The sequence below is a fragment of the Mesoplodon densirostris genome, chromosome 7 (assembly GCF_025265405.1).
Source record: "Mesoplodon densirostris isolate mMesDen1 chromosome 7, mMesDen1 primary haplotype, whole genome shotgun sequence".
In the NCBI taxonomy this organism is placed as follows: domain Eukaryota; kingdom Metazoa; phylum Chordata; class Mammalia; order Artiodactyla; family Ziphiidae; genus Mesoplodon; species Mesoplodon densirostris.
The window spans coordinates 16,809,970-16,837,738 of record NC_082667.1 but is presented as its reverse complement, the minus strand read 5'-3'; the positions used below and the strand labels follow the sequence as shown (position 1 = coordinate 16,837,738).

Below are 27,769 nucleotides of genomic sequence, written 5' to 3'. Positions count from 1 at the left end.
CTCATCAGCTGCTGTCTCTGCTCCCATTTCATTGTCTGGGTAGATTTATATCTATTAACTGCACTTTGGTATTTATATCTATATATATCTGTTAACCCACTTTAGTGGGTTTGGGGAGGGAATGAAGATAAATGCATGTGTTTAATCTGCCGTGTTTGACTAGAAATCTCTTCTCAGCTGCAAAAATTCTCTTGTTCAGGGGTATCAGAGCCAAACTTAATTAAAGAGCATCAGCACAAATTTTGAGGAGGGAAAGGCTTTGAACAGTTGCTTGGCTCTTGGGTTGGTCATGGTAAAGGCCATCAGATCTCCCATGTTCAGGTTTATTGGTGACTTTGGGAAAGAGATCAGCCTCATTGTTACTAGATCCCTCTCTGACCCACATTCATGTGTTCTCTTGCAGAAGTGGGGCAGTGTGAGCAACCCGCTCTTCCTCCCGCTGATCCCGCCACAGTCTCAAGGTTTCACGGCCATCGTGCTCACCTACGACCGAGTGGAGAGCCTCTTCCGGGTCATCACTGAAGTGTCCAAGGTGCCCAGTTTATCCAAGCTGCTGGTCGTCTGGAATAATCAGAATAAAAACCCCCCAGAAGGTAAGAAGGGAGGGGAGACAGTGCATTCAGGAAAGGCCTGGTTTGGGCGTTAGCGAACCCCTCAGCTGGGTCGATATTTGGATGGCCAGATGATTTGCATCCTTTGGTTTAAAATGAATTTCCCTGCTCTGTCAACAGTAATGCCATTTCTGAGACTGCACAACCCCAGTTTTCTCAATCATCCCATCCTTGTTCTAGGGTGGCCCGTTTAACTCTAAGCCCATGGCATGCCCTGTAGCCACAAGTGTTTGAGGGCTTAGGAATCAATAGGATCAAAGGCCATCAGCCTTGGGAAAACAGATCTCAGCTTCCCTCAGCCATCTCAGCTGATTTGTTTACATGAAAACTCAGTTTAAAAGGCATTAGTTTTCTCCTTCCTTATCTCAGCTCTGATACTGTGCTCTTCTTCAAAAAGAACGGCCTCACCTCCAATGGGGAAAGTTAGCAAGGCACGCCCTCCCAGGCTTGAATCAGTTCCTTAAAATGAGCCCTCTCTGGAAGTTCCCACCGGCTCATCCTTAAGGTCTTTGTTGCTTGCCTTGGCCACCCCCGTAATCTGGCAGCTAGGGTTGAGGGCTGTTTGATTCATTGGATTTGTTTTTAATTCAGGATGCATAGAGTATGTTCCACCTGCATTTTGTTTCTCATTCAGTCCGTCTATTACTGATCCTAATCCCAGGGACTTCAAAGCTCCTGCCCTTTATAGCCTATTAAAGCCAGGAAGTTTCTGATGGATTAGAGCAAGGAATGAGTTTGAAGTTTGTAATGTGCACCACTGTCACCGATAAGGTCTAGTTTATTGCGTGACAGTAGTATCTGCACTTTTTATGGCTGTTCTTGTTTAATTGGTTATACTGAAGTCAGGATAGGCAACCCTGGAAACTCCCGGTAGCAGATCCATAGTCTAAGCTGGGAGAAGAACATACTTCTGTCTGTGAGGCAAATCAGGATTTAAATGTCCTCCTCAGACATTTAAAATTTTTTACTTGGTGGGACTTTTGTTCTCTGAGAGAATCAATGCTTACTTTTTATATTCAGAGAGCCACAGTTTAGTAAACAAAGTAGCTATTTTAAATGAATGGTATGCCCATAGTATGCCCTGAAGCACACTGCCTTTTTTATTATTATTATTAACTATCTTTTATGCCAAGTTTTTTTCTTCCCAACATTTCTGGATTTTTTTTTTTTTTTGACTCTCAATAAAGGAGGAGGAAAGGAGTAGAAGAAAAAGGAAGGTGTTGGCACCAGGTGCCATCCAAGAGGGAGAAAGGGAGGAGGACGGGACAAAAGGAGCAGCGCAGGGATGGTCGTGGGAGACCCTGGTCCACCAGAGTGAGGGGGATCGGAGGTACTGCGTCACTGATTCGTCTCTTCATTTATAAAGGAGAGGTCGTGTTTTCAGAAGGAAGACTACGTGTCCCTCGTGGGACGCGGAACAACTCTGTGTCATGCTGCAGTCACGCTCCTGCACGTGGAGGCCACCAGCATTCAGAGAGCCTCCACCCTCACCCCGCCCTCCTGCCCAGATAGGCAGTTCTGGGGCTAAATGCAAAAGAGCCTTCTCCTTAGAAAACGTCGTTAGCCACTTTGGGCTTAAGGTGAATCACTTATTGTAAATTTGAGTCACTTCTTTGGGGCAAGTATCATTACAAACTACGAGAAAGGAGAAATCTTTTTCTTCCTTCTTGGTCTAAGCCCCTACATTGACAATAACTAAAAGCAAGAGCACAAACCTAGGTTTTAGAGCTGGGTGTTCAGTTTTAATTTTTGGTACACCCTAGTAAAGTGTAGTGGTTAATTCTGTGACCAAGTTTAGTTTATTTTTGAAATATTTTGGCTCTAGAGAGGAAAGACAGCCCTCAACTGATGAGGCCCTAATTTTTGACACAGTTAGGGACTGGACCAGCTTCTTTCTAACAGTGGTTTTTAGGTCAGGGCTCCGGCTCTGGTGACGTGGTTGTCTGGGGAGACCATGAACCATGTTTAATCTTCTGTGGGGTGTTGGTTCATTTGGTGAATGCGGCTGTCAGCTCTGGCCCTCTAGCCAGCAGAGGCATCTGATTTTTCATGTACGGCGTTAGTAACATATATATTTTTTAAAAAGCAAGTCCGAGGCTTTGAAATATTAGAGGCAAAAGTGATGTTTTCCGCTCTCTCTGCATTTACTAGAATAAATATTGTGGCTAACATGCCTGCTGCCGGGAGGGTTAGTGTAGGCAGAAATTGCCCCCGTCCCCCCCGACCCCGCCTTTTTTTTTTCACTCTCCAACCCAACCAAATACTTTTTTCTTTTTGGTTACATTTAAGTCTAAATTGCTGGATTTGAAGTTTAAGTAAATACTTAGACTAGGCAATAGAAATTTCCAGCGAGCTTTCGTCACGTTGGTTTTGAGCTCTGTCAGAAGAAAAGGCAAGCCACTGCCTTCCTTCTCCCCGGCTCTTTAGTTTCCAGGCTTGATGGATATAAAGGTTGTTAGGCTTGGCCCCTGGCCGCAGTCTGAAGGAAGCTGTTACATTGTACATTTCAGATAGGTTTAACTCAGCCTTCTGTTTTCATTGATTTCAGTTTTAAATTTGAGTTGATCTCCAGGAACCCCCCATCCTGACCCCAGCTTCAGATTGGGACTCTCATAGTTCTTAATAGGCAGGATGGGATTGGCTGAGCATTTCAGGATGGTCACCTCGGAAGAGGCAAGCGAGAAGTAGAAGCAGCAGCTCTCTTCCTTCGAGCTGGATTCTGGGACCTGGGGAGTGAGGGTCGTGGGGACCAGCCGTACACCAGGCAGCTCTAGCACCCCTGGAGGGGGCTCAAGATTTGTATGGAGATAATCTGATCATTTAGTTTGTGGGTCTGTGGTTGTGTCTGTGACAGTGATTGCCAGGATGGGCTTTGGGTCATCATCCGGCAACCTGAACATTGTGTAGTACCTTGGCAAAGTTGCAGAATTCTTGCTCACATGGCTCTTGGCATCCAACTTGGAGAAAACTGCTAATCGGTACACATTTTTTAAAAATCCTTAACACGAGGAGTTCTTTTTCTCCTTCAAGCTGGACTAAAGCTCAAAACTGTAAAGTTATCGGGTCAGCTGGCTCAGCTGTTTGTTTTTCATAAATTTGGCAATGTTTTTGAGAAATCTTATTTTTCAGACTACTTTGTGTGAATGGAAGGTGGCATTTCTGTTTGCCAGCTACAGATTCACAGGATGAGACACAAGCTATAATTCATGTGGTTCCATTTAGAATTTCAGGAAGTAAAGAAAAAGAGCCCATCTGGGATAAGCAGTGGAGCAAGAGGCTGAAGGTTTCTAGCTGTGACACTGTTTCCTTCTGCACCCTAAGGAGTCACCCCATATTCTTCTCTCTGAACCTCTTCAGGTTGTCAGAGGGGAAGTGAAGTTCCTAGACTTTACAAGAATCCATTTATGAAGATGAGAATGATGCAGCGTTATTATAACCATGTACTGAGTACCTTTTATATCCAAGGAATAGGAACTGTGCTAAGTGCTTTACACGTATTATCTCTACTCCTTATGACAGACCTGCAAGGAAGCTGTTATTCTTCCCATTTTACAAAAGTGAAACTCAGATTAGTTGAGTAATTTGCCTCAATCACAGAGCTGCAAAATGACAGAGCCAGACACGAACACAGGTCTCTCTGGATCCAAAGCTCATGCGCTGTGCACTAGGCCCCACTGTATCTATTCAGATTGCCAGTTAGTGCTCAGAAAATCATCATGCTTTGTCAGTTCTCTAATTTGGGATTATGCAGATGAACCAGGTCCTTATCAGGGGCTCAAGGAGAGGCAGAAGAGTAAATCTATTCTTTTGAAAATACTGATGGAAAGAAAGAAAAACAAACAAACAAACCTCTATTCTTTCTCACCTATATTTTTCTTTCCTACCTCATGCTCCTGCCCTATTTTTTAATTAATTAATTTATTTATTTATTTATTGGCTGCATTGGGTCTTCGTTGCGATGTGCAGGCTTTCTCTAGTTGCGACGAGCAGGAGCTACTCTTCGTTGCAGTGCGCGGCCTTCTCATTGCAGTGGCTTCTCTTGTTGCGGAGCATGGGCTCTAGGCGCGCGGGCTTCAGTAGTCATGGCACGGGGGCTCAGTAGTTGTGGCTCACGGACTCTAGAGCGCAGGCTCAGTAGTTGTGGCGCACGGGCTTAGTTGCTCTGTGGCATGTGGGATCTTCCTGGACCAGGGCTTGAACCCATGTCCCCTGCATTGGCAGGCGGATTCTTAGCCACTGTGCCACCAGTGAAGTCCCCCTATTTTTTAAAACAGAATCAAAATCCCATATCAAAATTATCTGCTTTAGGGCAGGGAATAATTATAATGCTTATTCTTTGATTGCTGCCCTCTTATCCCCGTATTCCACAGAAGGGATGCTAAAGCCCGAGAGAAAGGTAGTTCCCTTTCTTAGAGGCCTATTTTATTTGAAAATGTGAAAACAAGAAACTGGGAATTCTACTTGAAGTCCTGTCTTGTAGTAACGATGGTTCATAGACAGCTGGACCATTGAGATGGAGACTTCTTTTGCCAAAGCTGCCTTTGGCTATCCAGGCCCAACTCAGAACAGGAAGAGGTAATCGCATTTCCGAAAAAGCCATGATTCATTCTGCATTCACATCTGCACCCCGTATCATCCTCTTTGGCCTTCATCACCTTCTAAAACTTCCCCATCAATGACTTTCTAGAGGCAGGTTAGTTCTTTATGGACATTGTCTCAAGTAATTTTAGGATAAATGCAGGCGAAGAATGTGGAAAGCTGTCGAGCATGCTGTGCACACTCCCCAGGTACAAGTCCCCATCTCATCCAGGGTGGAGGAACATCTACACTTAACCCAAGCAGCTAGCCTGTTCTCTATACGTATTGCAGAAAGAGGGGCTGTTTGTTGCCTTGTGAAATTAACATGGCAAAAGTTACATGTTCTTTTGTTCCGCTAGTGTGTTAGGTTTTCTCAGTTCCAGAGGATTAATGGCAGGGATTCTGTTCATCTCAAAGTAGACATTGAAGATACATGCTGAGGACACGCCCCTGGATTGTCAGAGTAATATACCAGATCTGACATGTACCACTTTGCCACCACTACCTAAGGTTCAAAAATATCCTTTGGTCTGTAAATAGACTCAGACTTTCAAGGGAAAGCACAGCTGACACTTAGTGGATGTCTGCTAGGTGCCGGGCACCATGCTGCTAAATGCGTTACTGTTCATCCTCACACCTTCTCATATGTGAAGATGGTGTTCCTGTTCCATCTTCATAGTCAAAGAAACAGGTAGAAAGTGATTGACTTGTTCAAGATCACAGAGTTGGTAAGGGATCTGAGATTTGAAGCTCTTTCCAGAGACTGTTCTTTCTGTGAAATGTTACTGTCCATACAGTCCTAGGACCTCAGAGGCATCTTGTTTGGTCTCTAAAGTTAGTACATTTCAAATAGAAGTGCACATTATGTTGCTGAAGGCATTTCATTGCATCAGAAAATTCTTACCTATTTAGAGTTTAAATCAATTTCCCTGTGACTTCCACCCAGCCATTGGTCATGGTTCTAACTTCAGAGGCCATAGAAAACAATTCCCCTTTCATCTGATAATCCTTCTGATATCCCTAGTGTGTTAGTCAAGGTCCAGGTGGGAGACAGAAACTACACAGTAACTTGAACAGGGAAAGTTTAATATAAAGAATTACTAACTAGGAATAGGAGATTGGTGACTAAACGGTAAAAAAGAGCTCTCTAAGGATTACAGGAAATAAACTTGGGAGAGCCTCTTCTCCAGCTAGGTCTGAGATTCAGACCTGGTTGGAGACAGGGTGCCTGCAGCCCACTGCATGGTGAAGGTTCTCAGGTGCCACAGGCCAAGACTGGCAAACAAGAAACCAGCAGCCCCCTTGAATACCCATGGAATTCAACAGGAAGTTGTCCAGGGGGTGTTATCAGGCCAGCTGGGGTACTGTCGAGGGCTTCAGTTCACTGAGTTGCTGTTGAAGGTATATGCAGAACTTGCTGGAAAGCTGCCTGCAGAGGAGCTGTCTGCCTCACTGGGAAGCATGTTGGGGTGTCTACAGAACCTGCTGGGAAGCTGCCCTTGGGGTGCCTCTTCTAAGACCCTTGGAGCACCCCCAACGTGTTACATGGATGTATTGTAAATTATGCGTAAGAGATTTTATCTGCAGTCAGTTAAGACAGGTTTTTTCCCTCCTGATTTTCCCTCTGTCACACTTCTCCTTCAGTATGGTGACTTTGGAGTGGCCACAGGCATTTTGGGGCTTCAAGACTCACAAAAACTAGACCTTCCCACAATTACATGTTGGGTTTTTGGAAGCAGTAAGATACCTTTTCTATCCTCATTTGACAAATGTTGCGTAAAGAACAAACTGCCCTCTGTAAAGAACACTGAGGTCTGTGGACGTGGGTCCTGTACTGAAGAAGTATTAATTTCATGCTATGCTAAACACAACACTTTAAAATAAGGAACCTGAGGTTAAATTGCTTCAATCATTTCAAAGTAGAATGAGAAAAATGTAAGGCAAGTCATGAGTTTGTGTTTCTTCAGTATGCCAGAAAATCCCATGTAATTGGACCTAGATACTCGATATTTACTCTGTAAATTGATCACGATGAGAAACCAGACAGACCCAGTGAGTCAGGAGAGCAGGGCTGTCGAGGCGGGAAGGTGCTATGTTAGGAAAGCTGAACTCCTGCGGGGCCACAGTTCTGTGAGGGTGGATTTGGCAGCCTTGGGAGCTCTTGGTGATGACGTGATGGGGGCAGGCGCTTTTGTCTTCAGCACGTGTATTTCCCAGCAGAGCTGCAGGCAGGTTTTGAGCTAGGGTGTACCTACCTGGAAGGATTGTGCAGAGGTGGTAGAGTCCTGGTGTTCAAACCACGGGCCTGAGCATGAGGCGGTCCAGAGCCCATTCGTCCTCTCCTCACCGTGACCTTCATCAAGTCGTTTTGCTCCTCTGTCTCTCAGTTGTGAGTTGAAGCCACTTTGTGGATTCTGGTTGAGACAGCATTGAGAATCAGTAGTGTTGTAAGGATGTAGAGCGAACAGAAATATTTACAATGTAAGATATTCTAAAAACGCACCTGTAAGAGTTTCTCCTTGCACAGCTGTGTGTGTGGATTTCATGAGAGTCATGGGTGTGAGTTGATTCTTCCATCTCATTTGTGATGCGATGCTTTCGCCAGTTTATCTCCTCACAGAAGTTAGGAGAGTAATAGATACCTTGGTTTTTCTTTTTCCAGATTCTCTGTGGCCCAAAATCCGGGTTCCATTAAAAGTTGTAAGAACCGCTGAAAACAAGTTGAGTAACCGTTTCTTCCCTTACGATGAAATCGAGACGGAGGCCGTTCTGGCTATTGACGACGATATCATTATGCTGACCTCTGATGAGCTGCAGTTTGGTTATGAGGTGAGGAGGTTTCAAACGGTGCATTTACATTTTCAATATTTATTGCCCATTATTGCTTGTCTTTCCTAATAAAGAGTGTTATATTTCATTCTGTAAAGTCATAATTCCTAAATGCTAGTAGCGTCCAAAAGCTGTGCGTAGGAGTGTAGGTTATGAAGCTGTTCTTTAGAACTTTGGGGAAACCCTATTCCAAAAATGACAACTGTGCCATCCACCAGTTTTGGGAACTCCCAGGGAGAGTCCCAGGGGACATTTTCAAAAGAGCATCTATGGCGTTTAACAAGCACTTTAATTGATGTCTCCTTGAGTACCACTTCCCCGACTCAAGCAGCTGGGCACAGCAACAATAAAAACATCAATAAGCGAAGAAGCTGGCGACACTGACAAACAGAAAGCAGACCCTGTTGATGGCTTTCTTTCTGAGTTTTAAGTGGAGAGGCTGGCTGCCTGTCTTTGGGGAGAAACATTCTCTATCACCATTCATTCGATGTGGCTGATGGATTAGACTGGGTTCAGGGGTTAAGTATGGAGACCAGTAAAGGTCTCCCCAGGGGAAAGTGCCAGAGCTGAGGCCTGGTGAAAAGCAGTAGGAATTGATGAGTCCTGTCAGGGAGGATGTATGCGAGATGCATGATGGCGACAGGCTGAGGCCTGCGGCTGCGGGGGTGTAATGGTGGTATCAGACCCAAGCAAAACAGAGTGTACAAATCAATTAGCTACAGCTGGCACAGGGGAGAGCGGGGGAAGTTTATCCCCTGTAGTCATCCTGTCTTTGGGAGAGAGGTAACCATTTTTAGGATTTGTTAAATTTGAGGTTCTAAGAAATCATGAAATTTTTATCTAATGAAGCAATATGTGATACATATATTTATTATAGAAATTTTCTTTCTAAGCCTTAAATTAGAAGTGGATTTTAAGGGGAAGGAATAGGAATCCCCGTACCACTGCCACCACCAAAAATTAAAAGCTCAAGTTTTCCCAGGTTTTTACTATAAATGTAAAATATATTTATATATCCATTACATATAAAAGAAATTGTGAAATAGGCTGATGTGTGATACCTTGGTCGATGTCATTACTGGCCAGTGAAAGGCATGAGACTAGCTAGTAAAACATACACTCATCTTTCTGGATTTATTTCTATTCATATTGGTGTCTTTCTTTCGTATCATCACGTCTAGGGTGTTGGATGATTTTTCATACACTATCATTCCCATTTTTAAAAAAAGCAAATTACCTACTTACTCCTCTAAGTAATAAGTAGGCAACTCATGGCAAAACCAGTTTTTCTGCCAGTGTTTTCTCTCTCCATTGCAGGTAATGGCTTCAAACTATACCCATGTGTTTATTTTTGAGGTAAAAGGAAGGTTGAAAAAGGGAACATTCCAAATGATGTAGCCAAGATGGACAGAGTGCTACCTCTTTGATATTTCAGTTGGTCTAAATGAAGTCTAATAAAAGGAGGATAGACTAGATGAATTCCCTTCAACCTTGAGTTGAAATCTTGGGATCTCATGAATATTGAAACCTGGGATCTCTTTCAACCTTGAGTTCCTTTCAAGCAGCAAAAAATGTGTTGATGAGAGGAAGTGCAAAACCCAGAGGGACTGAGCTTGAATCTTCACCTCTTTCCTCTGATGCCCTGTGTTTACTCCACATTACCTCTAAAGAAGTAATGTGTATCCGAGGAGTAGGGGGCAGGGAAACCCCTCATCTCCAGTAATTGGGATTTTCTCCAGATGCTATGAATGGAACAACTTTCCTAACTACTATCTATATACAACTTACTATGTTCCTATCAATTTACTGGGTGTTTACATACATTAATGATCTTTTCGCAAACCTTCAAGGCAGTTATTGTTTTTCACCTTCTTTACTGAGACTAAGCAAGTTTAGATAACTAGCCTACAGTCACGCAGCTAAATAAGTGGAAGAGTTGGGGTTTAAATTCAAGTTTGTGTGATACTATACTGTCGTCCCTGAGGATTTTTACCATGTCAGAGACTACTGGTCCTCAAAAGTAGTCCTCAGAACCATCAGCATGTCACTTGTCCATCACTAAATTACCTTGCTGCTAAGGAAAACTAATATATTTTTCAGGCACCCCTACCACTAGTGCTCTAGGGTAACTTTGTAAAGTTATTTCTTGTATAGTACTTAATATAATGAACAAAGTTAGGACAGTTCTGGGCCCGAGTGTCTACTCTGTCACCATGGACAACTTATGTAATCTCTCTGGGTTGTAGTTTATTCTTATATAAAATGGCACTAACAGCATCTGCTTCATTGGGTTGTCACGTACATTAGATAAGATTGTGTAGCACCACCACGTGGACAGTGCTCAGGAAGTACCCCTTCTGGGTGGTGGGCACTGTGTTCTTCTGCTCTTTATGAGATGCCACATTAGCTGCTGCTGCCACGACTGCTGCTGTCATTCTCATGATTCCGCCGATTCCTGAGGAAGGTTGATGGTTGTTTCCATCACTCAGAAGGGACAGTTCTCTTCTGGAGAGGGTACCCAGTTTTGTGTTGAATCGGAAGACAGAAGATGGTGCTCCTAAATCCTGTTTTTTATGCCAAAGCCTAGGATTATTTTCAGGCAAGCTTGACGGATTAAGTGAATAAACAAATCAGTTAACAAACACTTATGTCCTAGGAGAGTTATGTTGGAGCCCAGGACTACCTCTTTGTCACAGTTATCACAGGGTGTTAGGATTGTATCTATCTTGTTGACTGCTCTTCATCCTTCAGCAGTCAGATCAAAAGAAGCTCTCAGAAAGTCTCCAGACTAGAGCACTCTACCTCTTTGTGAGCAAATAATTGTGAAGTGTGTTGTTTAGTGTCTGCTTTTCTTCTAGAATGTAAGCCCCATAGGGACAGAGCCATGGCTGTCTTGTTCACTGCTGTATCCTCTTTGCCTAACCCAATTCAGTCCATTCATCAGTTACTCAGTAAGATTTGATGAATGAATAAATCTTCATTACCAGCATGCATATGAAAGATAGGAGACAGATTATTCTGGCCTGCATGCCTTTCCACTTCACTGTGATCCATAATCTGGACACAGCCATTTTAGAAAGCAGTTTGGAGTTTAAAATGTTAAACATATATCTACCATGTGACCCCGCCATTCTTCTCACAGAGGTTCACCCTAGAGAAGTAAGAGCATATGTATACACAAATACTTGTACGCTAATACAGGTATTAGTATTTGTACTTGCAGCTTTTATCTGTAAAAGCCAAAAACTGGAGGGGAAAAAATAAACCCAAAGTCTATCAAAAGTTGAATGAATAAACTAATTGTGGTATATCCATACAATAGAATACTACTCAGTAATAAATTGGTGAGCTATTGATACATACAACAACATGGTTGTATTTAAAAATAATTATGCTGAGTGAGTGAAGCAAGATGAAAAAGAGAACATATTTTGTGATTTCATTTATAGAAAATACAAACTAATCTTTAGTGATCAAAAGACCAGTGGCTGCCTGGAGAAGGGGTAGGGAGAGTCAGCTTGAAAAATGTATTAAAAGGGGGGCCATATAGGTTCAGTGCAAACCACAAAACATTGCTGAGAGAAATTGAACAACTTCATAAATGGAAAGATGTATCATATGTCTGAATCCAAAGACTCACTATTATTAAGGTGTAAGTTCTCCCCACACTGATTTATAGATTCAAAGCAAGCCCAGTCAAAATCCCAGAAGGCTTTTTTAAAAGTTAAAATTGACAAGCTACTTCTAAAATTGAAATGGAAACACAATGGGCCTGAAAAAGCCAAAGCAATTTTAAGAAAGAAGGACAAAATTGCAGGACTACCTTATTTTAAGACTTCTATAAAGCTACAGTAATCAGGACTCTGTGGTACTGGTGTAAACTTAGACGTGTAGATCAATGAAATAGAACAGAGTCCAGAAATAGACCACACGTGTCATCAATCAGTTTTCAGCAAAAGACCCAAGTCAGTTCAATAGCGGTGGGACAGGCTTTTCACTAAACGGTGCTGGAGTAATTTGATATCCATATGTCAGTTCAGAATGGATCCTGGCCCTAAATGCAGGAGCTAAAATTATAAAGCTTCTTAAAGAAAACCGTGGAAAAAGTTCTAGTGTACCTGAGCTAAGCAATGTTTTTTTTTTTTTTTTTTAAGTAAGAGACAAATAGCACGGTATATAAAAGAAACCAAATTGGACTTCATCAAAATTAACACTTTTTAAAAAGACACTTCTAAGAAAATAAAAAGGCAAGTCATAGACTGGGAAAAGTATTTTCAAAATATGTAAAGAACTCTCATACCTCTATAATAAGAAAACAAGTCAGTTAAAAATGGGCAGAAGATTTGAACAGTTACTTCATAAAAGAAGATATAGAGATGTAAACTAACATACGAAAAAGCTCTCCACCTCATAGTCATTAGGGCAATTCTAAAGTAAAAGCACAATGAGTTACCACTGTATACCCACTAGAATGATGAAATAAAATTTAAAATACTGATAGTGCCACATGTTGGTTAGACTGTGGAGCAACTTAGAACTCTCATACATATTGGTAAAAATGCTAAATGGTACAACCAGGTTGGGAAAATGTTTGGCAGGTTCTCATAAAGTTAAAAAAAGTTATACTTTTCATATGACCCAGCTTCCAAATGAAATAAAAACGTATGTGTATGGAATTACATATACTACCAAACGTAAAATAGATAGCTAGTGGGAAGCAGCCGCATAGCACAGGGAGATCAGCTGGGTGCTTTGTGACCACCTAGAGGGTTGGGATAGAGAGGGTGGGAGGGAGATGCAGAGGGAGGAGATATGGGGATATATGCATATGTATAGCTGATTCACTTTGTTATAAAGCAGAAACTAACACACCACTGTAAAGCAATTATACTCCAATAAAGATGTTAAAAAAATTAAAAAAAAAACAGAACAACAACAAAAAAACCCCCACAAATTATCACTATCAGGAATGAAAAGGAATTAAGGAAGTGTTGTCACTATAGATCCTACAGGCATTAAAAGAATATTATGAAAATTTATATGAAATGTAAAAATTCTTTGAAAATTACAACTTACGTAAAATTAAACAGAATATGTACCCTCTATTAAAGAAATTGAAGTTATTATCAAAATTTTCCTACAAGGAAAAATCCAGGCCCAGATGGTTTTACTGGTGATTTCTTAAAAATAAAGTGATAGTTTCAGGTTGGAGATAAACTTAGAGATAATCTAGCTTGCTCACTTTTAATTATAGGTAAGGCCCATCCATAAACTATATGAAGCCCATAAATGACTTATCCAATATCACCCAGTTAGTAAGTGGCACTTAATAAGGGCATATAACTCATTTTCGTGCTATTTTCCCCATACCATGCCACCTGGGAAGATTTCATTATGTAACTGTCGTATTTCTGCCTCTGTGCCATTCAAACCCATTTGTTTGAAACTTCTCTTTGGTGATGGTAAAAACACCTGAACATTTTGTTTCGTATTCTAATATTAACAAATAAGAATCCATATCAGTCAGGAAACCAGGATCTGTACTAATTGTTTCAACAGAATGGATTTAGTATATGAAATTTTCTAATAGAGGTATTAGAGAGCTGAGAGGGCAAACGGGGGCTACTGAAAGTATAAAGAGAGAATAACTCCAGGGAACGTCCACTACCCCTAGGGTGGGAGGAACAAAGGAAGAGAGGGAAGAGGCTGGGTTCATTAGAACCTAGAAGCTTGGAAGAGACCCCCCACCCCACCCCCTCATCCCCGGGGCTGGGCCTTAAACCTCTGAGGAGGGGCCACCAGCTGGCTATTGCTAGTACTTCTGAGGGGTCAGGGTAAGGCTGGCTCTGCCAGAAGAGGCTAGAACCACATTCTGCTGCTGGGGTGAAATGCCACACTGTCGGGAAAAGCAGGCAAAACAGGAATTCCCTTCTCCTTTTCTCTAGTTTTCCAGTCTCTCTCTAGTGCACCCTGTTGGTAGACCACCTAGCAAAGGTGAGATGTTTGCAGAGTCTCAGCCCTAGCATCACAAGGCAGAATTTAGAAGCAGGGCTTGGGGCTACAAGTCAGTAGCTTTATAACCAGTGCAGTCTACCCCTTTGGCTACTCCAAAGCATCCATACAGACCCTTCTACACATATTTGAACTTCCATGCAGCAACAGTAACAACTGTATTCTTTTCACGAAGAAAGATGCAGCAGCTGTTCTTTATACATATACAGGCCTTGCATTCCCTCCCCTAGAAGGCGAGACACAGAGTCCCAATAGTCATAATATTAGTCTCTGGTTAATTATTTATTCTTTTTTTTAATTTTATCACAACTCTACTTAGTATTCTGTAACTTAATGAATAAATTATAGGCTTCCAATTCTGGACAAGATTGAGCAAGCACATTCCACCCTATTCCTAGAAAAAGAAGACAGACTGGCTAGGGTCCTCAGGACTTAAGGGATACTCCAGCAGTGAGTTCCCTTGGATTTTTTTTTTCCTTCCTTCCTCCCTCCTTCCCTCCCTCCTGTATACCCCAGCCTCAGTGCTGCAGAAGGCCATGACACTCATAGGCACAGAGAACGAGCATACAAACGAAGAAAAAGAAAAACCCACTTTCTCTTGTAAGGACTGGGAAGAGGGCAGCCCTGCTGATGGAACCCTTTTGACTGTACCTACTCTACACCAGGCAAACACCATGAAAGAAGCCGTATGTACCCCTGCCAACTAGACGCTGTGACTGTGGGGATTGTCGTTCAGAGCCCTGCTGACCATTCCCACCCCGCACTCCCAGGAGGCAGGAGCAGAGATGGCACTCCTCCCCGTCCCCTCTCCACTCTGGAGACTGGGGGGTGGAACCCAGTTGACCTTCCATGTCCTCCACGAAGTGAATGTTAGCGAAGACGCAACTGCAGAGACTGGGGGCTGGGGGGCGGTGTCCTGTCCACCATCCCCAGCCCGCACCAAGCAACAGACAGCAAAGAGACAGCACCTCATCCCTTCCCATCTCGAGAGTGGAGGGAAGGTTATGGAAAGGCGGGATTCCTCCTGGGCACACTGTCACCCCTCTCCCTTCAAATCAGCCCATGCATGAAACTGACTAGAATCAACACAGCAAAAGCTTTGAGAAAGAAACTATAGTGCAGAATACTGCCCAGGTTTCAAATTAGCCTCTGGGTAGCACACAAATTAGGCAGACCAATCCAGAGCCCACAAAAGTGGATCCGGACATGCACTCTGAACTTAAACTCCCTGCTAAAATAGAAAATGTGAAAGGCAGCAGCATCTCATAGTAACACTCAACATGTTCAGGAAACAATCCAAAATTACTCATCATACCAAAACCAGGAAAATTGCAACTTTAATGAGAAAAGATAATCAACAGTTGCCAACACCAAAATGACACAGGTGTCGGAATTATCAACCAGGATATTAAAACTGCTATCATAAAAAATCCTCTAATACGTAATTATGAGCACTGTTGAAAGAAATGGAAAAATAGAAAGTCTCAGCAAAGAAACAGAAGATATAAAGAAGAACCAGATGGAAATTTCAGTACTGAAAATTGCAGTAACCAAAATTTAAAACTCACTGGGTGGGCTCAATAGGTGAATGGAGATAACAGGAAAGAACTGGTGAGCTTGAGGATAAATCAATAGGAATTATCCAATCTAAACAGCACAGAGAAAATAGATTGGGAAAAAAAAAAATGAACAGAGCCTCAGGGACCTGTGGGACAATCACAAAAGATATGGCATTCGTGTCATCAGAGTCCCAGAAGGAGAAGGGAAAGAATGTGGGGCAGAAAAAAATATTTAAAGAAATAGCTGAAAGCTTCCAAAATTTGCCAGAGTTCATTAAACTTATAGACTCAAGAGGCTGAGAAAACTACAAACACCTGAAGAATAAGTTATATAGACTATATACATTGTATTTATGGAATATATCATAGCTATAATTGTTATATCAAATTGGAAAAGAAGAGACAAATAAATTGGTGTGTATATGGTAAGGAATTGAGAAAACTGCATGGCTGCTACATTCTTGCTTCTGCAGCTTGCTCGTGAGCCATAGTTGATATTTATGACTTTCTTACACTGCTCATCCCACATCCTTTTATCCTCAGCCCGCACTCTAGTATGTTTATTACAGACCCAGTTTCTTTAATGGCTCTAGTACTATTCAGGCTTTCTATCTCTTCTTGTGTTAGTTTCGATAAGCTGTGTTTTTCAAGGACTCTGTTCGTTTAATTTAAATTGTGAAATGCATTGCTATAAAATCATCCGTAATATTATCTTGTTATTGTTTAAAGTCTATAAGATTTGGATTGGTGTGCTCTTTTTCGTTCCTGATATTGATAACTTTTGTTTTCTCTCCTTTATCAGCCTTGTTAGAGGTATATCAATGTCATATTCTTTGTAAAGAATCAACTTTTGATTTTGTTGATTTTTCTTTAGTGTGTATTTGTTTTGTATTTCATTAACTACTCTTTTCTTGATTAATCTCTTCCTCTAGTTTCATGAGTTTAAGTTGCTGTTATTTTTCTAACCTTTTGACTTGATTGCTTAGATCAGTGATTTCAGTATTTATTTTTCTAATATATGCATTTAAAGCTGTAAATTTCTCCTTAATTACTGCTTTAGGTACCTTCCCAAGTTTTGATTTGTCATATTTTCATTATCCTTAAGTTTAAAATATTTTCTAATTTCTTTTGTAATATCTTCTTTGACCCATAGTTATATAAAAGTATATTGCTTACTTTTGTCAGTTTTTAAAGTTACCTTTTTCTTATTGAGTTCTGATTTGATTCCACTGTGGTCAGAAAATATACTCCATATGATTTCATCATTTTGAAATGTGTTGAGACTATATGGCTCAGTAAAAGGTCTATTTTGGTTAATGTTCTGTGTGCCCCTAAAAAGAGTCTGCATTCTGCAGTTGTAGATTTAATGACCTTACTAGGTCAATTAGGTAACGTTAGGTACATTGGCACTTTTAGTACAACCAAAATATTCCCCTGCTTATTCTTCTCTGAAATAGGCGTCATCGTTTCTCCTGCTTTGGCTTTGTGTGTGTGTGTCTATAGCCTTTATTAGTTTTGTAGTAGTTAAATTCATTATCCTAGATTAAATAAAAAATAGTTTAAACACAGTATTTAATATGTGAGAATCAAAGAGAAACCATGCAGCAGACCTTTCTCACTGTGGCTCCAAAGCATTTTTAGAGAAATCTGGAGAGACAGAGGCGTCTCCCCATTTGGGAATTTTTCAGGAAGGGGCAGCCAGCGGTCCTCCAGTGACTAAGGTGGTTTTACTAGTCCTTCCTGGAGCTGAAGAATAGACCAGATGACTTCCTAAAATCCCTCAGGTGTAATGAATCTAAGGGATCAGAAGGACAGGCAAATGTATAAGGTATGGGTTCATGTGAAAAAGAATCCAACTTGTATGCATAAAAAGTGTCAAACTCCTTTGCTTTCCTGTGAAACCCAGAGAGATTGCTTGTGTGAGGATCCAGGAGTATTTGGAGGCAATGCCAACAGCTTTTTAGGAGTGAAAGGGAGAGCACAGCCGTTGCCTTAGCGGAGGAGAGCGTGGTGACCCGGGGTCTGTTCTGATGGTGTTTCTGCTGACGCCTCTTCTGAGGCCTGACATATGTTTCTCACAACGAGAGGGCATTTTAAAGCAGAGCTTTTGTTAGAGGGTTGGAAGCATCACTTTACAGAAACCATTTTAAAGCAGCAGGCTCCACAGCTTGCTTAAAGGACATGGAGCAGAGTCTGAAGGCAGCTCACAGATGGCACCCTCCCCGAGCTATGAGAGAGAAAGGTGGCCTCCCGTCAGAGCCCAGAGATGAAAGAGGAGTGAAGGGGGAAGGTCTACCTGGGCTGTAAGCTTGAAACCCGTCCCGACCTCCAGAATCCCTTTCCCGGAGGAAGTTGCTGGAGCCACAGCAGTGCTCGGCCAGCCTCTGCAAAACCATAGCACACGTAGGGAACATTAACACTGTACTGGGGTCCACGGACAAGGCAGAAAGCTCTGTTTTAAAGAAACCCGGCATCAGAAGGGGAAGGAACCTGGGAGACCATCCTGTCACTTCATGCTTTATTGCTGAGAAAACTGAGGTGCGAAGAGGTTAAGTTACTTCTGTAAGGTGTTAAATGTACGTTGAATATAACCCTTTAAGGGACGCCCTAGCAAGTTCTTGGGAATGAAAGGCCAGACCCTGTAGGAAAGGCCTTTTTTCTTCCACTGTCTGTGACTTGAAGGACACAGACATGTGGATTCAAGACCTAATGCCTGGGTATCATTATTTATTTAATTGGAAGAAAACATAGGGGTCATTTGCCTGTTTAAATGGGTCATATTCCCTGTTGGAAGGCAAAGAGCTTTGGGAAATGTTACATTCCCTCGCCAGCCCCGAAATCAGGAGCGAAAGAATGATCTTCTCTGGCCCTGCGTGTTTCTGACTTGTTTGACAAGCTCTAGTGAGCTACCAGATGTGGAGATTCTTTTCAGCCTGGGATAATTTATTTATCTGTTTATGTATTTTACCAGGAAAGTATCTATTGAGTTCTTGATACTCATTTGCAAGGAGCTCCTGGGGGAACAGTAGCAGTGTATAGTGTTACTTGAATGTTTGATTTTTTTCCCCCCCAAGTCTGTCTGCTTTTATTTCAGACCTAAAGAGCTGGGAAATAAAACGCAACTTGTTCCTCCTCCCCTCCCCCGCCTTTAAGAGAGGCCGTTTAAAACATGTGGCAGAAAATGGGCCATGCAGCAGACTTGGCTGGATGTATGAACCCAGGAATTTATTTTTCCTTTCGTACTTTGATCCTCATTTCCAACCATAAAAAATTATTAGTAGCCCTTAAGTGTTGAACATTTTTCACCTGAGAGATGTGAAACACTCTTGGCTAATAATACTGGTTATAAAATCAGTCCTTCATGTGGGGATGGGAATTGACTAAGAGCAACTGTATGTTGTTAGGTGCACACAATGCTGATGCCTTTCTTTTACTGCCTGTGCGTCCCGTAGGTGGTAGCGGCTGGTGAACCCTCTTGGGTGCTAATAAATTATGATAATTTATTTGTTTTATGTTGTTCACAACTCCCCAAGCTAATGGCAAGTAAAGAATCATGAGAAGACAGCAAAATAGCATGGAATGCCCTACTTTTTTTCATGAGAACGTGAAACCACCTCTGGGTGCGTTTTCCTGCTATAGGAAGCACCAAGATGAAAGGCAACCCAAGTTAGAACGAGCTGGGTACGTGTGGTCGCACGGGGGAGTCACAGGCCAGTTGATGTGATGGAGGCGGAACTTGTGTTTGGGTTGACGTTGGAAGCTAGGTTGGTTCAGCCATATAGGGCCAGCTGATGGACAAACTAAGAGGTCAGCTGAAAAGTCGAAGGTGGTGAAGAGGTGTCGTAGGTTTGCAAAGAGGTATATGGTCCAGGCAGTCAGATCACAGGATGAATTAGAGATGACAGACTGAAGACAGGGAAAGCCAGTTAGATAATGGTAGTGGAAAACCTATAAGCTTAATGTTCATCTGGGTTGAAGAACCAAGAAGGGAAAGGTGAGCTCAGTCATAGCTCAGATTTGATTGGTAGTGAGGGAGCTTGGCTAACTGGAGTATTCCAGAGCTGAGACTCTATATAACAGTTACATTTTAAACAGAATTAGTAAAATTTAGAGCTAAATGTATTCATCCAGGGAGAGGGGGAGAGATGATGTATTCTGTGATTCTAAATAAACTATCCCACTTTCTCTCTTCTCACTAGAAGAGCAGAAAGATGGAAACACCTATCTTAGAATTAGACTTAATAGTAACCTTTTTTAAAAAACTAGTGGGTAACTTTTAAAAAAGAAAATAGGTTGTCTCTGTCCTTCTGTTTGTCCCTCTCTGAGCCGTCTGCCAGTGAAAGTGCCACAGATACCAGGTCTTGGACTGGGTCTCAAGATTGTTTCTCACAGACTTGTGGTTATGATCCTTCTGATAGGGAACTGGCTGTTTTCCTCTCTAGATTTTAAAGTCCCAGAGTCCTAGATCTGAAATTGTGCTCAGGGTTGTTGGGAATCCAGGGCGGGTTTTCTTTACCGTACATGGAACCACCTGTCTCATCCTGCCATGGGCCCTACGACAGGCTTACACTCTTTGGTTTCACCTAGAGCACCGAGAAACTGGGTTCTCATAGCCAACACTGATAAAAATGAAACGTCCCTAAAGGAGGGCCCAAACGCAAGGGGCATCCCTGCAGCAGATAACCTAACTACTGGAAGTGCCTTGGCCTTCCGTGAGAACCAGGGCCATAGATTTCCGTTCCTTGGCCTCTCAGCTGACTCAGATCCTTGAGCCTTCACACGGCCTGACCCAGTGGCTGCCTGGAAAGACTGGGAATTGGGGTGTTTCCTTCTCCTCTCTGGATGATGGACTGTAGCAGCAGTGTACCGTGGAGCCAGCACAGGTGTCGGTCCACATGGCAGCAGGCACCGGCTGTCTCAAGGAGCCGGGCCTGTCTTGGGCATGCGCAAAATCAAACCTTGTCAGAGCTGTTCGGGATCAGCATTTGTGCTGGGTCTACGCTAAGGCTTTACAGTAGCTATAGAACCATTTTGTCAAACCTGAGCTTTTTGAACACTAAAAATTGTCTAGGACTTGCAGTGCCTTCTTTGTTTAGGATCTGAAGAAGCTGATGGCTGGAAGCTCTCTTTGAGCCTTGTGTAGTACATCTGAGTGAGTGACAGTTCCCCTCTGAGTCTCTTTCCTGGGCCTGGCCATCATACAGATCAATAGTGTGGACTATGGAAAGGACATCTGTCTCTCTTTACTTCCATTTTTCTCCCTTTTCTTAAGTACATGAAGAGTTGCCTTTATAGAGACTGCTGTTTTGAGGAGAGGGAGCAGGCCGGACGGCTCATTCTGTGAGTGTCCTTGCCCACGAGGTACAGTCAGAGCTCCCCTCACAGGAGGCATGAGGAAGACTGTGGTCAGAGGGGAGTCATTCTTCCTAGAGAATTACCTCCCTGGGGTCTTCTCCACATCGCTTCAGGCTCCCTGTTTCCAGCCTGTGGGAGACTGAATCCTCTGATAGGTGTGTCCTATCTCCAGCTTGCACTGATTTACACCTGCCCAGACTCGAGGGGCCTGGAGGGAGAATAGTTCATGTGTGCCGCTCTGAGCACGAGCTGCTGAAAGCGGACCCCGAGTGGCAGGCCGGGGCCCACGGAGGTGCTGAGAGAAGCTGCAGTGAGGTTTGACCTCTCGGAACTTTTCTAAAGCACCCAGTCCCCATCGGAGGGTAAGTCAAACAAATATTAAGGAAAGGAAATCGAATATGTCTGCTGAACATTGAAATAACATCTGATGGTTTAAAAAAGCACCCAGTTGGGAATTACAATAGAGTGACACTTTTTCCTTCCCCACTGAGCAAATTAAAACAGCAAGCTCAGAATTTGTTTGCCTAGCCATTAATGAAACATCAAATGTAGGACTCGGGCTCCTTATTCCAAAGAGGGAGGCTGCTGCCCGCTGGTACATCAGGTGTTTCCGTTGAAGGGTGTCTCCTCCTCACAGACTCCCATCCCACAGAAGTCAGGTGAGTTGGATTTGCAGTTTTCCATAAGCACTTATTTTGTCAGGCGGTGCCGGTGAGGAAAGAGCTCTCCTGACCTTCCCACTCCCCCCCGCTATGTGCCCCCCGCCACACCTCACCATCCTTCTTGTCCGCAGCACCAGCAGGCCCACCTGGCCCCGGAGTTCTGTGCCTCAAGAATGAATGCTTGTAATGTGGGATCGTTATTTTAAAGAGGTGTTGGTACACTTGATGGTTTAAAGAATGCATACTTTCCCTCCCCCATTCAAAAGGAGATAACTGCCATGATATTCCAGCCCTGAGAGGATCCATATGTTTACGGGTTATTGTTCCAAAACCTGCCTGTTGTCTCTTTGGGATTGATTACAGGCTTTGGCCTCTCCAGGAATCCAGAGTTTCAGGATTTGGTTTATGATTTGGGAATAGGGGGAATTTGTCTTGCATGGGCTGCTTATCTGCCTTGATTTTCATAGGGATGCTTAAAGGAGGCGTGTGGGCAGGACTTGGCATGGGACCAGGGGAAATGAAAGCCATCCTGGCAGTATCCAGGCCCTGAACTCCCCCTGCAGCTCTCAGGAGGGCAGAGCCTGCAGCTTTTGGAGCAGAATTCTGTGGTGTGGTGCCCAAGTGTGAAGCCACACCGTTCATTGCCACTTGTAAAATTGCTTGCAAAATCGTGAGTTTAAGACAGTGGTTGGTGGTTGCTATTGCACTAGACATAGCAATTCCCTGTTTTGGAAGAATAGAAAGAAAGAAAACTTTAAAGGAACGGAGTAGTCCCCAAGCCTTAAAAATGTCACACCTGGGAGAATGAATCTCAAGAAAACAAGGTGAGCTCATCAGTGTGATATTTACAACTCACCTCTTAGGTCAGATTTATTTCTTGCTGCTCCAAAATTGGTGCGTAGGGTTAATCGTGATTGCAGTATATTTGCTACTATCTGTTGGCTGCTTTAGATCAAAACTTGTCAACCTTTAAAAGCAAAATTTCTAGGTTCCCATCCAGCCTCTGGAGTTGGGGCTGAAGACTTGAGGGGTGGGGCAGAGGTCCTGATCACATGTTGACACTCTGCTCCTGGAAGGGGCAGGAGAGGGCTAACTTCTTATAACCGAGGCCACTAATTACATCCGTGGCATAGATCTGGGGCTGGATTGACAAACCCCCGTTTTTAGCTTGGTCCATTCAGACAGGATTGTGTTTGCCTGGTTTACTACTCTATGCCTAGTGCTTGACACATAGTGGGTGCTCAGTAAATATTTATTGATTGAGTGAACTTAATGGGATTGGATATGGAATTTTTTTTTTTTTTTTTTTTTTTTTTTTTTTTGTGGTATGCGGGCCTCTCACTGCTGTGGCCTCCCCCGCTGCGGAGCACAGGCTCCGGATGCGCAGGCCCAGCGGCCATGGCTCACGGGCCCAGCCGCTCCGCGGCATATGGGATCCTCCCAGACCGGGGCACGAACCCGTATCCCCTGCATCGGCAGGCGGATGCTCAACCACTGCGCCACCAGGGAGGCCCTGGAATTTTTTATATATAATTTCTATGAGTGAAATTATAAGGAGTTTTTCCAAGTTTAAATGATCCTGCATTTTGTACTCAGAGGGAGAACTCTGGTTTTCTCCTGGCTGGCCTGCTTAAACAGAGAGCAAAGAGTAAAATTTTGTACTAATTATTTACCTGGTTGGGGGCAATAGGGATCTCAGCCCTAACTTTGTAATTTAACTTCCTTTTCCTTTATCCTCTTAAAATGAAATCCATGAAGCTTTTTCCTTATTCCCTGCTTTCCCAACCCCGACTTAACTCTTTTTGTACTTTTTCCTACATCCTTGCTTTCTTTCATCTCTAGCTATTTATGCATATGTCATTAGATTTTCTCAGTGGTAAGCGCCTTAGTAACAAGATATATCTTTATTTTTGTATTCACTCTTTGAAGTGTAAGACAGTCCCTAAAAAATAGTTGGGGGCAACTGATTTTTGACCAGAGGTGCAAACGCAGTACAGTGGAAGAAAGACAGCTCTGCTAATGCATGGTGCTAGACAAATTGGACATCCAGAGGCAAAAATTTAACCTTGACCTAAACCTCACACCTTACAGAAAAATTAACTGGAAGTGAATCATGGGCTTAAACATATAAAACGTAAAACTATGAAACTTTCAGGAAAAAAACTTAAGGAGAAAAATCTTCAGGATCTAGGGCTAGACAAAGAGGAGTGTGATTCATAAAAGGAAAAGTTGATAAATTGGACCTCATCAACATTGAAAACTTATGCTCTGGGGCTTCCCTGGTGGCGCAGTGGTTGAGAGTCTGCCTGCCAATGCAGGGGACACGGGTTCGTGCCCCAGTCCGGGAAGATCCCACATGCTGCGGAGCGGCTGGGCCCGTGAGCCATGGCCGCTGAGCCTGCGCGTCCGGAGCCTGTGCTCCACAACGGGAGAGGCCGCAACAGTGAGAGGCCGGCATACCGCAAAAAAAAAAAAAAAAAAAAAAAAAAAAAACCAACAAACTTATGCTCTGTGAAAGGCCTTGTGAAGAGGATTAAAAGACAAGCTGCAGACTGAGGGAAAATATTTGTAAACAACATATCCAACAAAGGGGTAGCATCTAGGATATATAACTCTCAAAACTGAACAGCAAAAGACAAACAATCCAATTAGAAAATGCGCAAAGGACAGGAGCAGTTATTTCACTGAAGAGTATATACAGATGGCAAAAAGCACATGAAAAGATGTTAGACATCATTAACCATTAAAGATTAAAACCAGAATTATATACACCTATCAGAATGGCTAAAATTTTAAATAAAATAGTCACAACACCAAATGCTGGTGAAGATGCAGAGAAACTGGGTCTCTCATACATTACTGGTAGGAATGTAAAATGGTACAGCCACTCTGGAAAAACAGTTTTGGCCATTTCTTATAAAACTAAGCATGCAACTACCACATGACACAGCAGTTGCACTCGGGCATTTATTCCAGAGGCAGTAAAATTTATGCCCACACAAAAACCTGTATGCAAATGTTCGTAGCAGCTTTGTTTGTAGTGCCAAAAAATGAATTAGCCCAGATATCCTTTAGGGGGTGAATGGTTAAACAAACTGGTCCATCCACACCATGGAATATTACTCAACAATGAAAAGGACCAAACTGTTGATATACAGAGCAATTTAGATGAATCTCTGGGGAATTATGCTGTGTGGGAAAAAAGCTAATCCCGAAAGGTTAAGTATCGTATGATTCCATTGATACATAGCCTTCTTGAAATTACGAAATTGTAGAAATAGAGAACAGATTAGCAGTTGTCAGAAGGTACCTGGATAGGGAGGGTCTATAAAAGGTCAACAAGAGGGACCCTCGTGCTGATGGAAATGCTCTGAATCTTCACTGTGTCAGTGTGAATATCATGTTACGTCACACTGTAGTTTTGCAAGATGTTACCGTTGGGAGGAACTGGGTAAAGAGTACACAGTCTCCCTCTGCATTCTTTCTTATAACTACTTTTGAATCTACAGTTATCTCAAAATAAAATGTTTAGTTAAAAAATAGTGGGAGGGCTTCCCTGGAGGCGCAGTGGTTGAGAATCTGCCTGCCAAAGCAGGGGACACCGGTTCGAGCCCTGGTCTGGGAGGATCCCACATGCTGCAGAGCAACTAGCCCCGAAAGCCACAATTACTGAGCCTGCGCATCTGGAGCCTGTGCTCCGCAACAAGAGAGGCCCTGATAGTGAGAGGCCCACGCACCGCGATGAGGAGTGGCCTCTGCTTGCCGCAACTGGAGAAGGCCCTTGCACAGAGGCAAAGAACCAACACAACCATAAATAAATAAAATTAAAAAAAAAAAAATAGTGGGAGCTCAGAAAGTAAGAGTTGAATGTGTAAATGAATTAATAAATAGGAACACCCAAATCTCTCCATCCCTAGACTGTGACTTCAGCTTGCTGTTGGGTTGCCTTTCTAGAACTTGATAGCAGGATTAATATTTTTAAAATTTATTTATTTATCTATCTATCTATCTATCTATTTATTTATTTATTTATGGCTGTGTTGGGTCTTCATTGCTGCGTGCGGGCCTTCTCTAGTTGCGGCGAGCGAGGGCTACTCTTCCTTGCAGTGCATGGGCTTCTCATTGTGGTGGCTTCTCTTGTTGTGGAGCACAGGCTCTAGGCATGCGGGCTTCGGCAGTTGTGGCGCACAGGCTTCATTGCTCCGCGGCATGTGGGATCTTCCCGGACCAGGGCTCGAACCCATGTCCCCTGCATTGGCAGGCGGATTCTTAACCACCGTGCCACCAGGGAAGTCCAGGATTAATATTTTTAAGATAGGTGGAATCTCTGGATCTTTAAAGAAATGTTATTGAGGGCATCATCTGTTTTGAGAGTTTGGACTTTATTCTAGTTTTTGCCTTCTGTTGTAGGCCATCCCAAATCTTTTTTTTTGAAGTAGATGGGATACAAATAAATAAGTGATTTAAAAAGAGTTCCTCTGCTTCTTGATTTTCCACCAAGAGGTTATGGAGTTTAAGCACACATATAGGGCACTCCGATTAATTAACTCATTAAAGAATCGTTTTGGAACCACATTTATGCTTCAGAGTCAGCCAGGATTGCAGTTTGTGGTGAATGCCATTTCCTCCCTTTGCACAGTCAGAAAACAAACCTGACCAGTTCTGCAGTAGCATCTGTGAGTGATAGGGCAGAGCAGTGATGTGAAGTAAGGAGAGTTACTTCCTTTCTGCTGGACAGAGCTGATATCTTTGGTCTCCAGTCAGTCAAATCAAGGCTCACCAAGGTCAAGTTGAAATTTTGATGGTAATGGTTATTTATAAAAGCTGAAGTCTCTGTTACTACCTTGTGCAGGATTTAAAGGGAATAGCCATTTGGCTTATGATCACTATTCTTCTTTTAACGTCATCAAACAATCCCCTGGGACCAGACTTAGAAACAGTATCACCCCCACTGGAGTTGAGGTTATGGAAATAAAAATGATTTCACGTTTAGTGGGTCTTAAGGAGCACGAAATTAGAAAGCCCGTGACCTGATCCTGACCCATCTCTGCCTCCTCCCATCCCCTCAAACTCATGTCTCTCCTTCCCTTCTTTATTATCTCTCAGGAGATTCATTGCCTCATGAAAAATAGTAGCTGAGTTTAATCTTTTGTTCAGCTGCTTTTTGCTTGTCCTTCCTTCCCTGCCCCAGAGCCTCCCGGATTACAAGGTTCCAGGAGGCCCTCGGTGTCCTAAGTGGCGTCTCACTCGTTTGCCACACAGCTGATGGGACTTCCTTCCTTTAACAGTGTGAGCACGTGGCTTTCTCTGCTCAATGGAAACCACGTTCATGAAGAGCCTTCGGCTTTCAGAAGATGGATGCTGAGGGGAGCAAAAGGTTTTGTCGTTTTCCCCACTGCCTCTCGCTCCCCCATTCTGTTCCCCACCTCGGTCATTCGCATGTGTGTAGGACCCTTAACCATCTCTGCCAGCAACTGCACACAGCTGAGCACACTGACACTGTGACTTTAAACCCCGTCATCTGACCTCTTTGTTTGACAAGTGAGGGCCTGAGTGTGGGGAGAGGAAGTGCTTTTTAGAATCAGGAGAGTGGGAAATCACAGGACTTCGTGAGCAGAGGCTGGACGGGGAGTTAGGCATGACCTAGCAGTGTGACCTCTGGACAGCGCTTCTTGTCCAGCCTTCAGTTTTCCCATCTGTCCAGTGAGGGGACTGGACCAAATGATCTCCGCCTTCCAAGTGACCCCTGAGTCAGCGTGGGCGGCGGTCCGCAGCTCACACTGCCGGAGTGTGAGTCTCTTCTTACCATCCACCGAAGGCCTGTGGTTCTGCCGTCTGGTGAGATGGCAGATGTCTTAGAGCAACCTCTTCAGTGGTGTCTTCCTAACAGTGGTACCCGTGAAAGGTTTAACGCACATGCTCCTCTACCAGCTGTGGCCAGTCCTTGTCCGTCTCCCTACCTTCATCACTGCCCCAGGCCTGAAGAGAGAACTTGAGAGGATCATGTGCCCCAGCGCCAGGGCACTAACCTCCAGCCAGACTGGGGCAAATAGGATTGCTGCCAAAACCCCAGGAGCCTTCCCATGATGGGGCGTTTCCTGTTTGGCTAATTTTAAGCAGAACCCCGCCTTGGGTTGGAAAGGTCTCTGGGGCAGACTGAAGT

General features: G+C 43.3%; 1 protein-coding gene across 3 annotated transcripts in view; it reads left to right on the top strand.

Moving 5' to 3' along the window:
* The window catches only part of EXT2 (exostosin glycosyltransferase 2), a 143,502-nt gene that overhangs the window by 96,280 nt on the left and 19,453 nt on the right, over nt 1-27,769 (top strand). For all 3 annotated transcript variants that reach the window (XM_060104633.1, XM_060104632.1, XM_060104631.1), the window contains 2 exons: nt 404-593; nt 7,852-8,018. In XM_060104633.1, the coding sequence (XP_059960616.1) occupies nt 404-593; nt 7,852-8,018 (357 nt within the window). The remainder of the gene's footprint in view (nt 1-403; nt 594-7,851; nt 8,019-27,769) is intronic.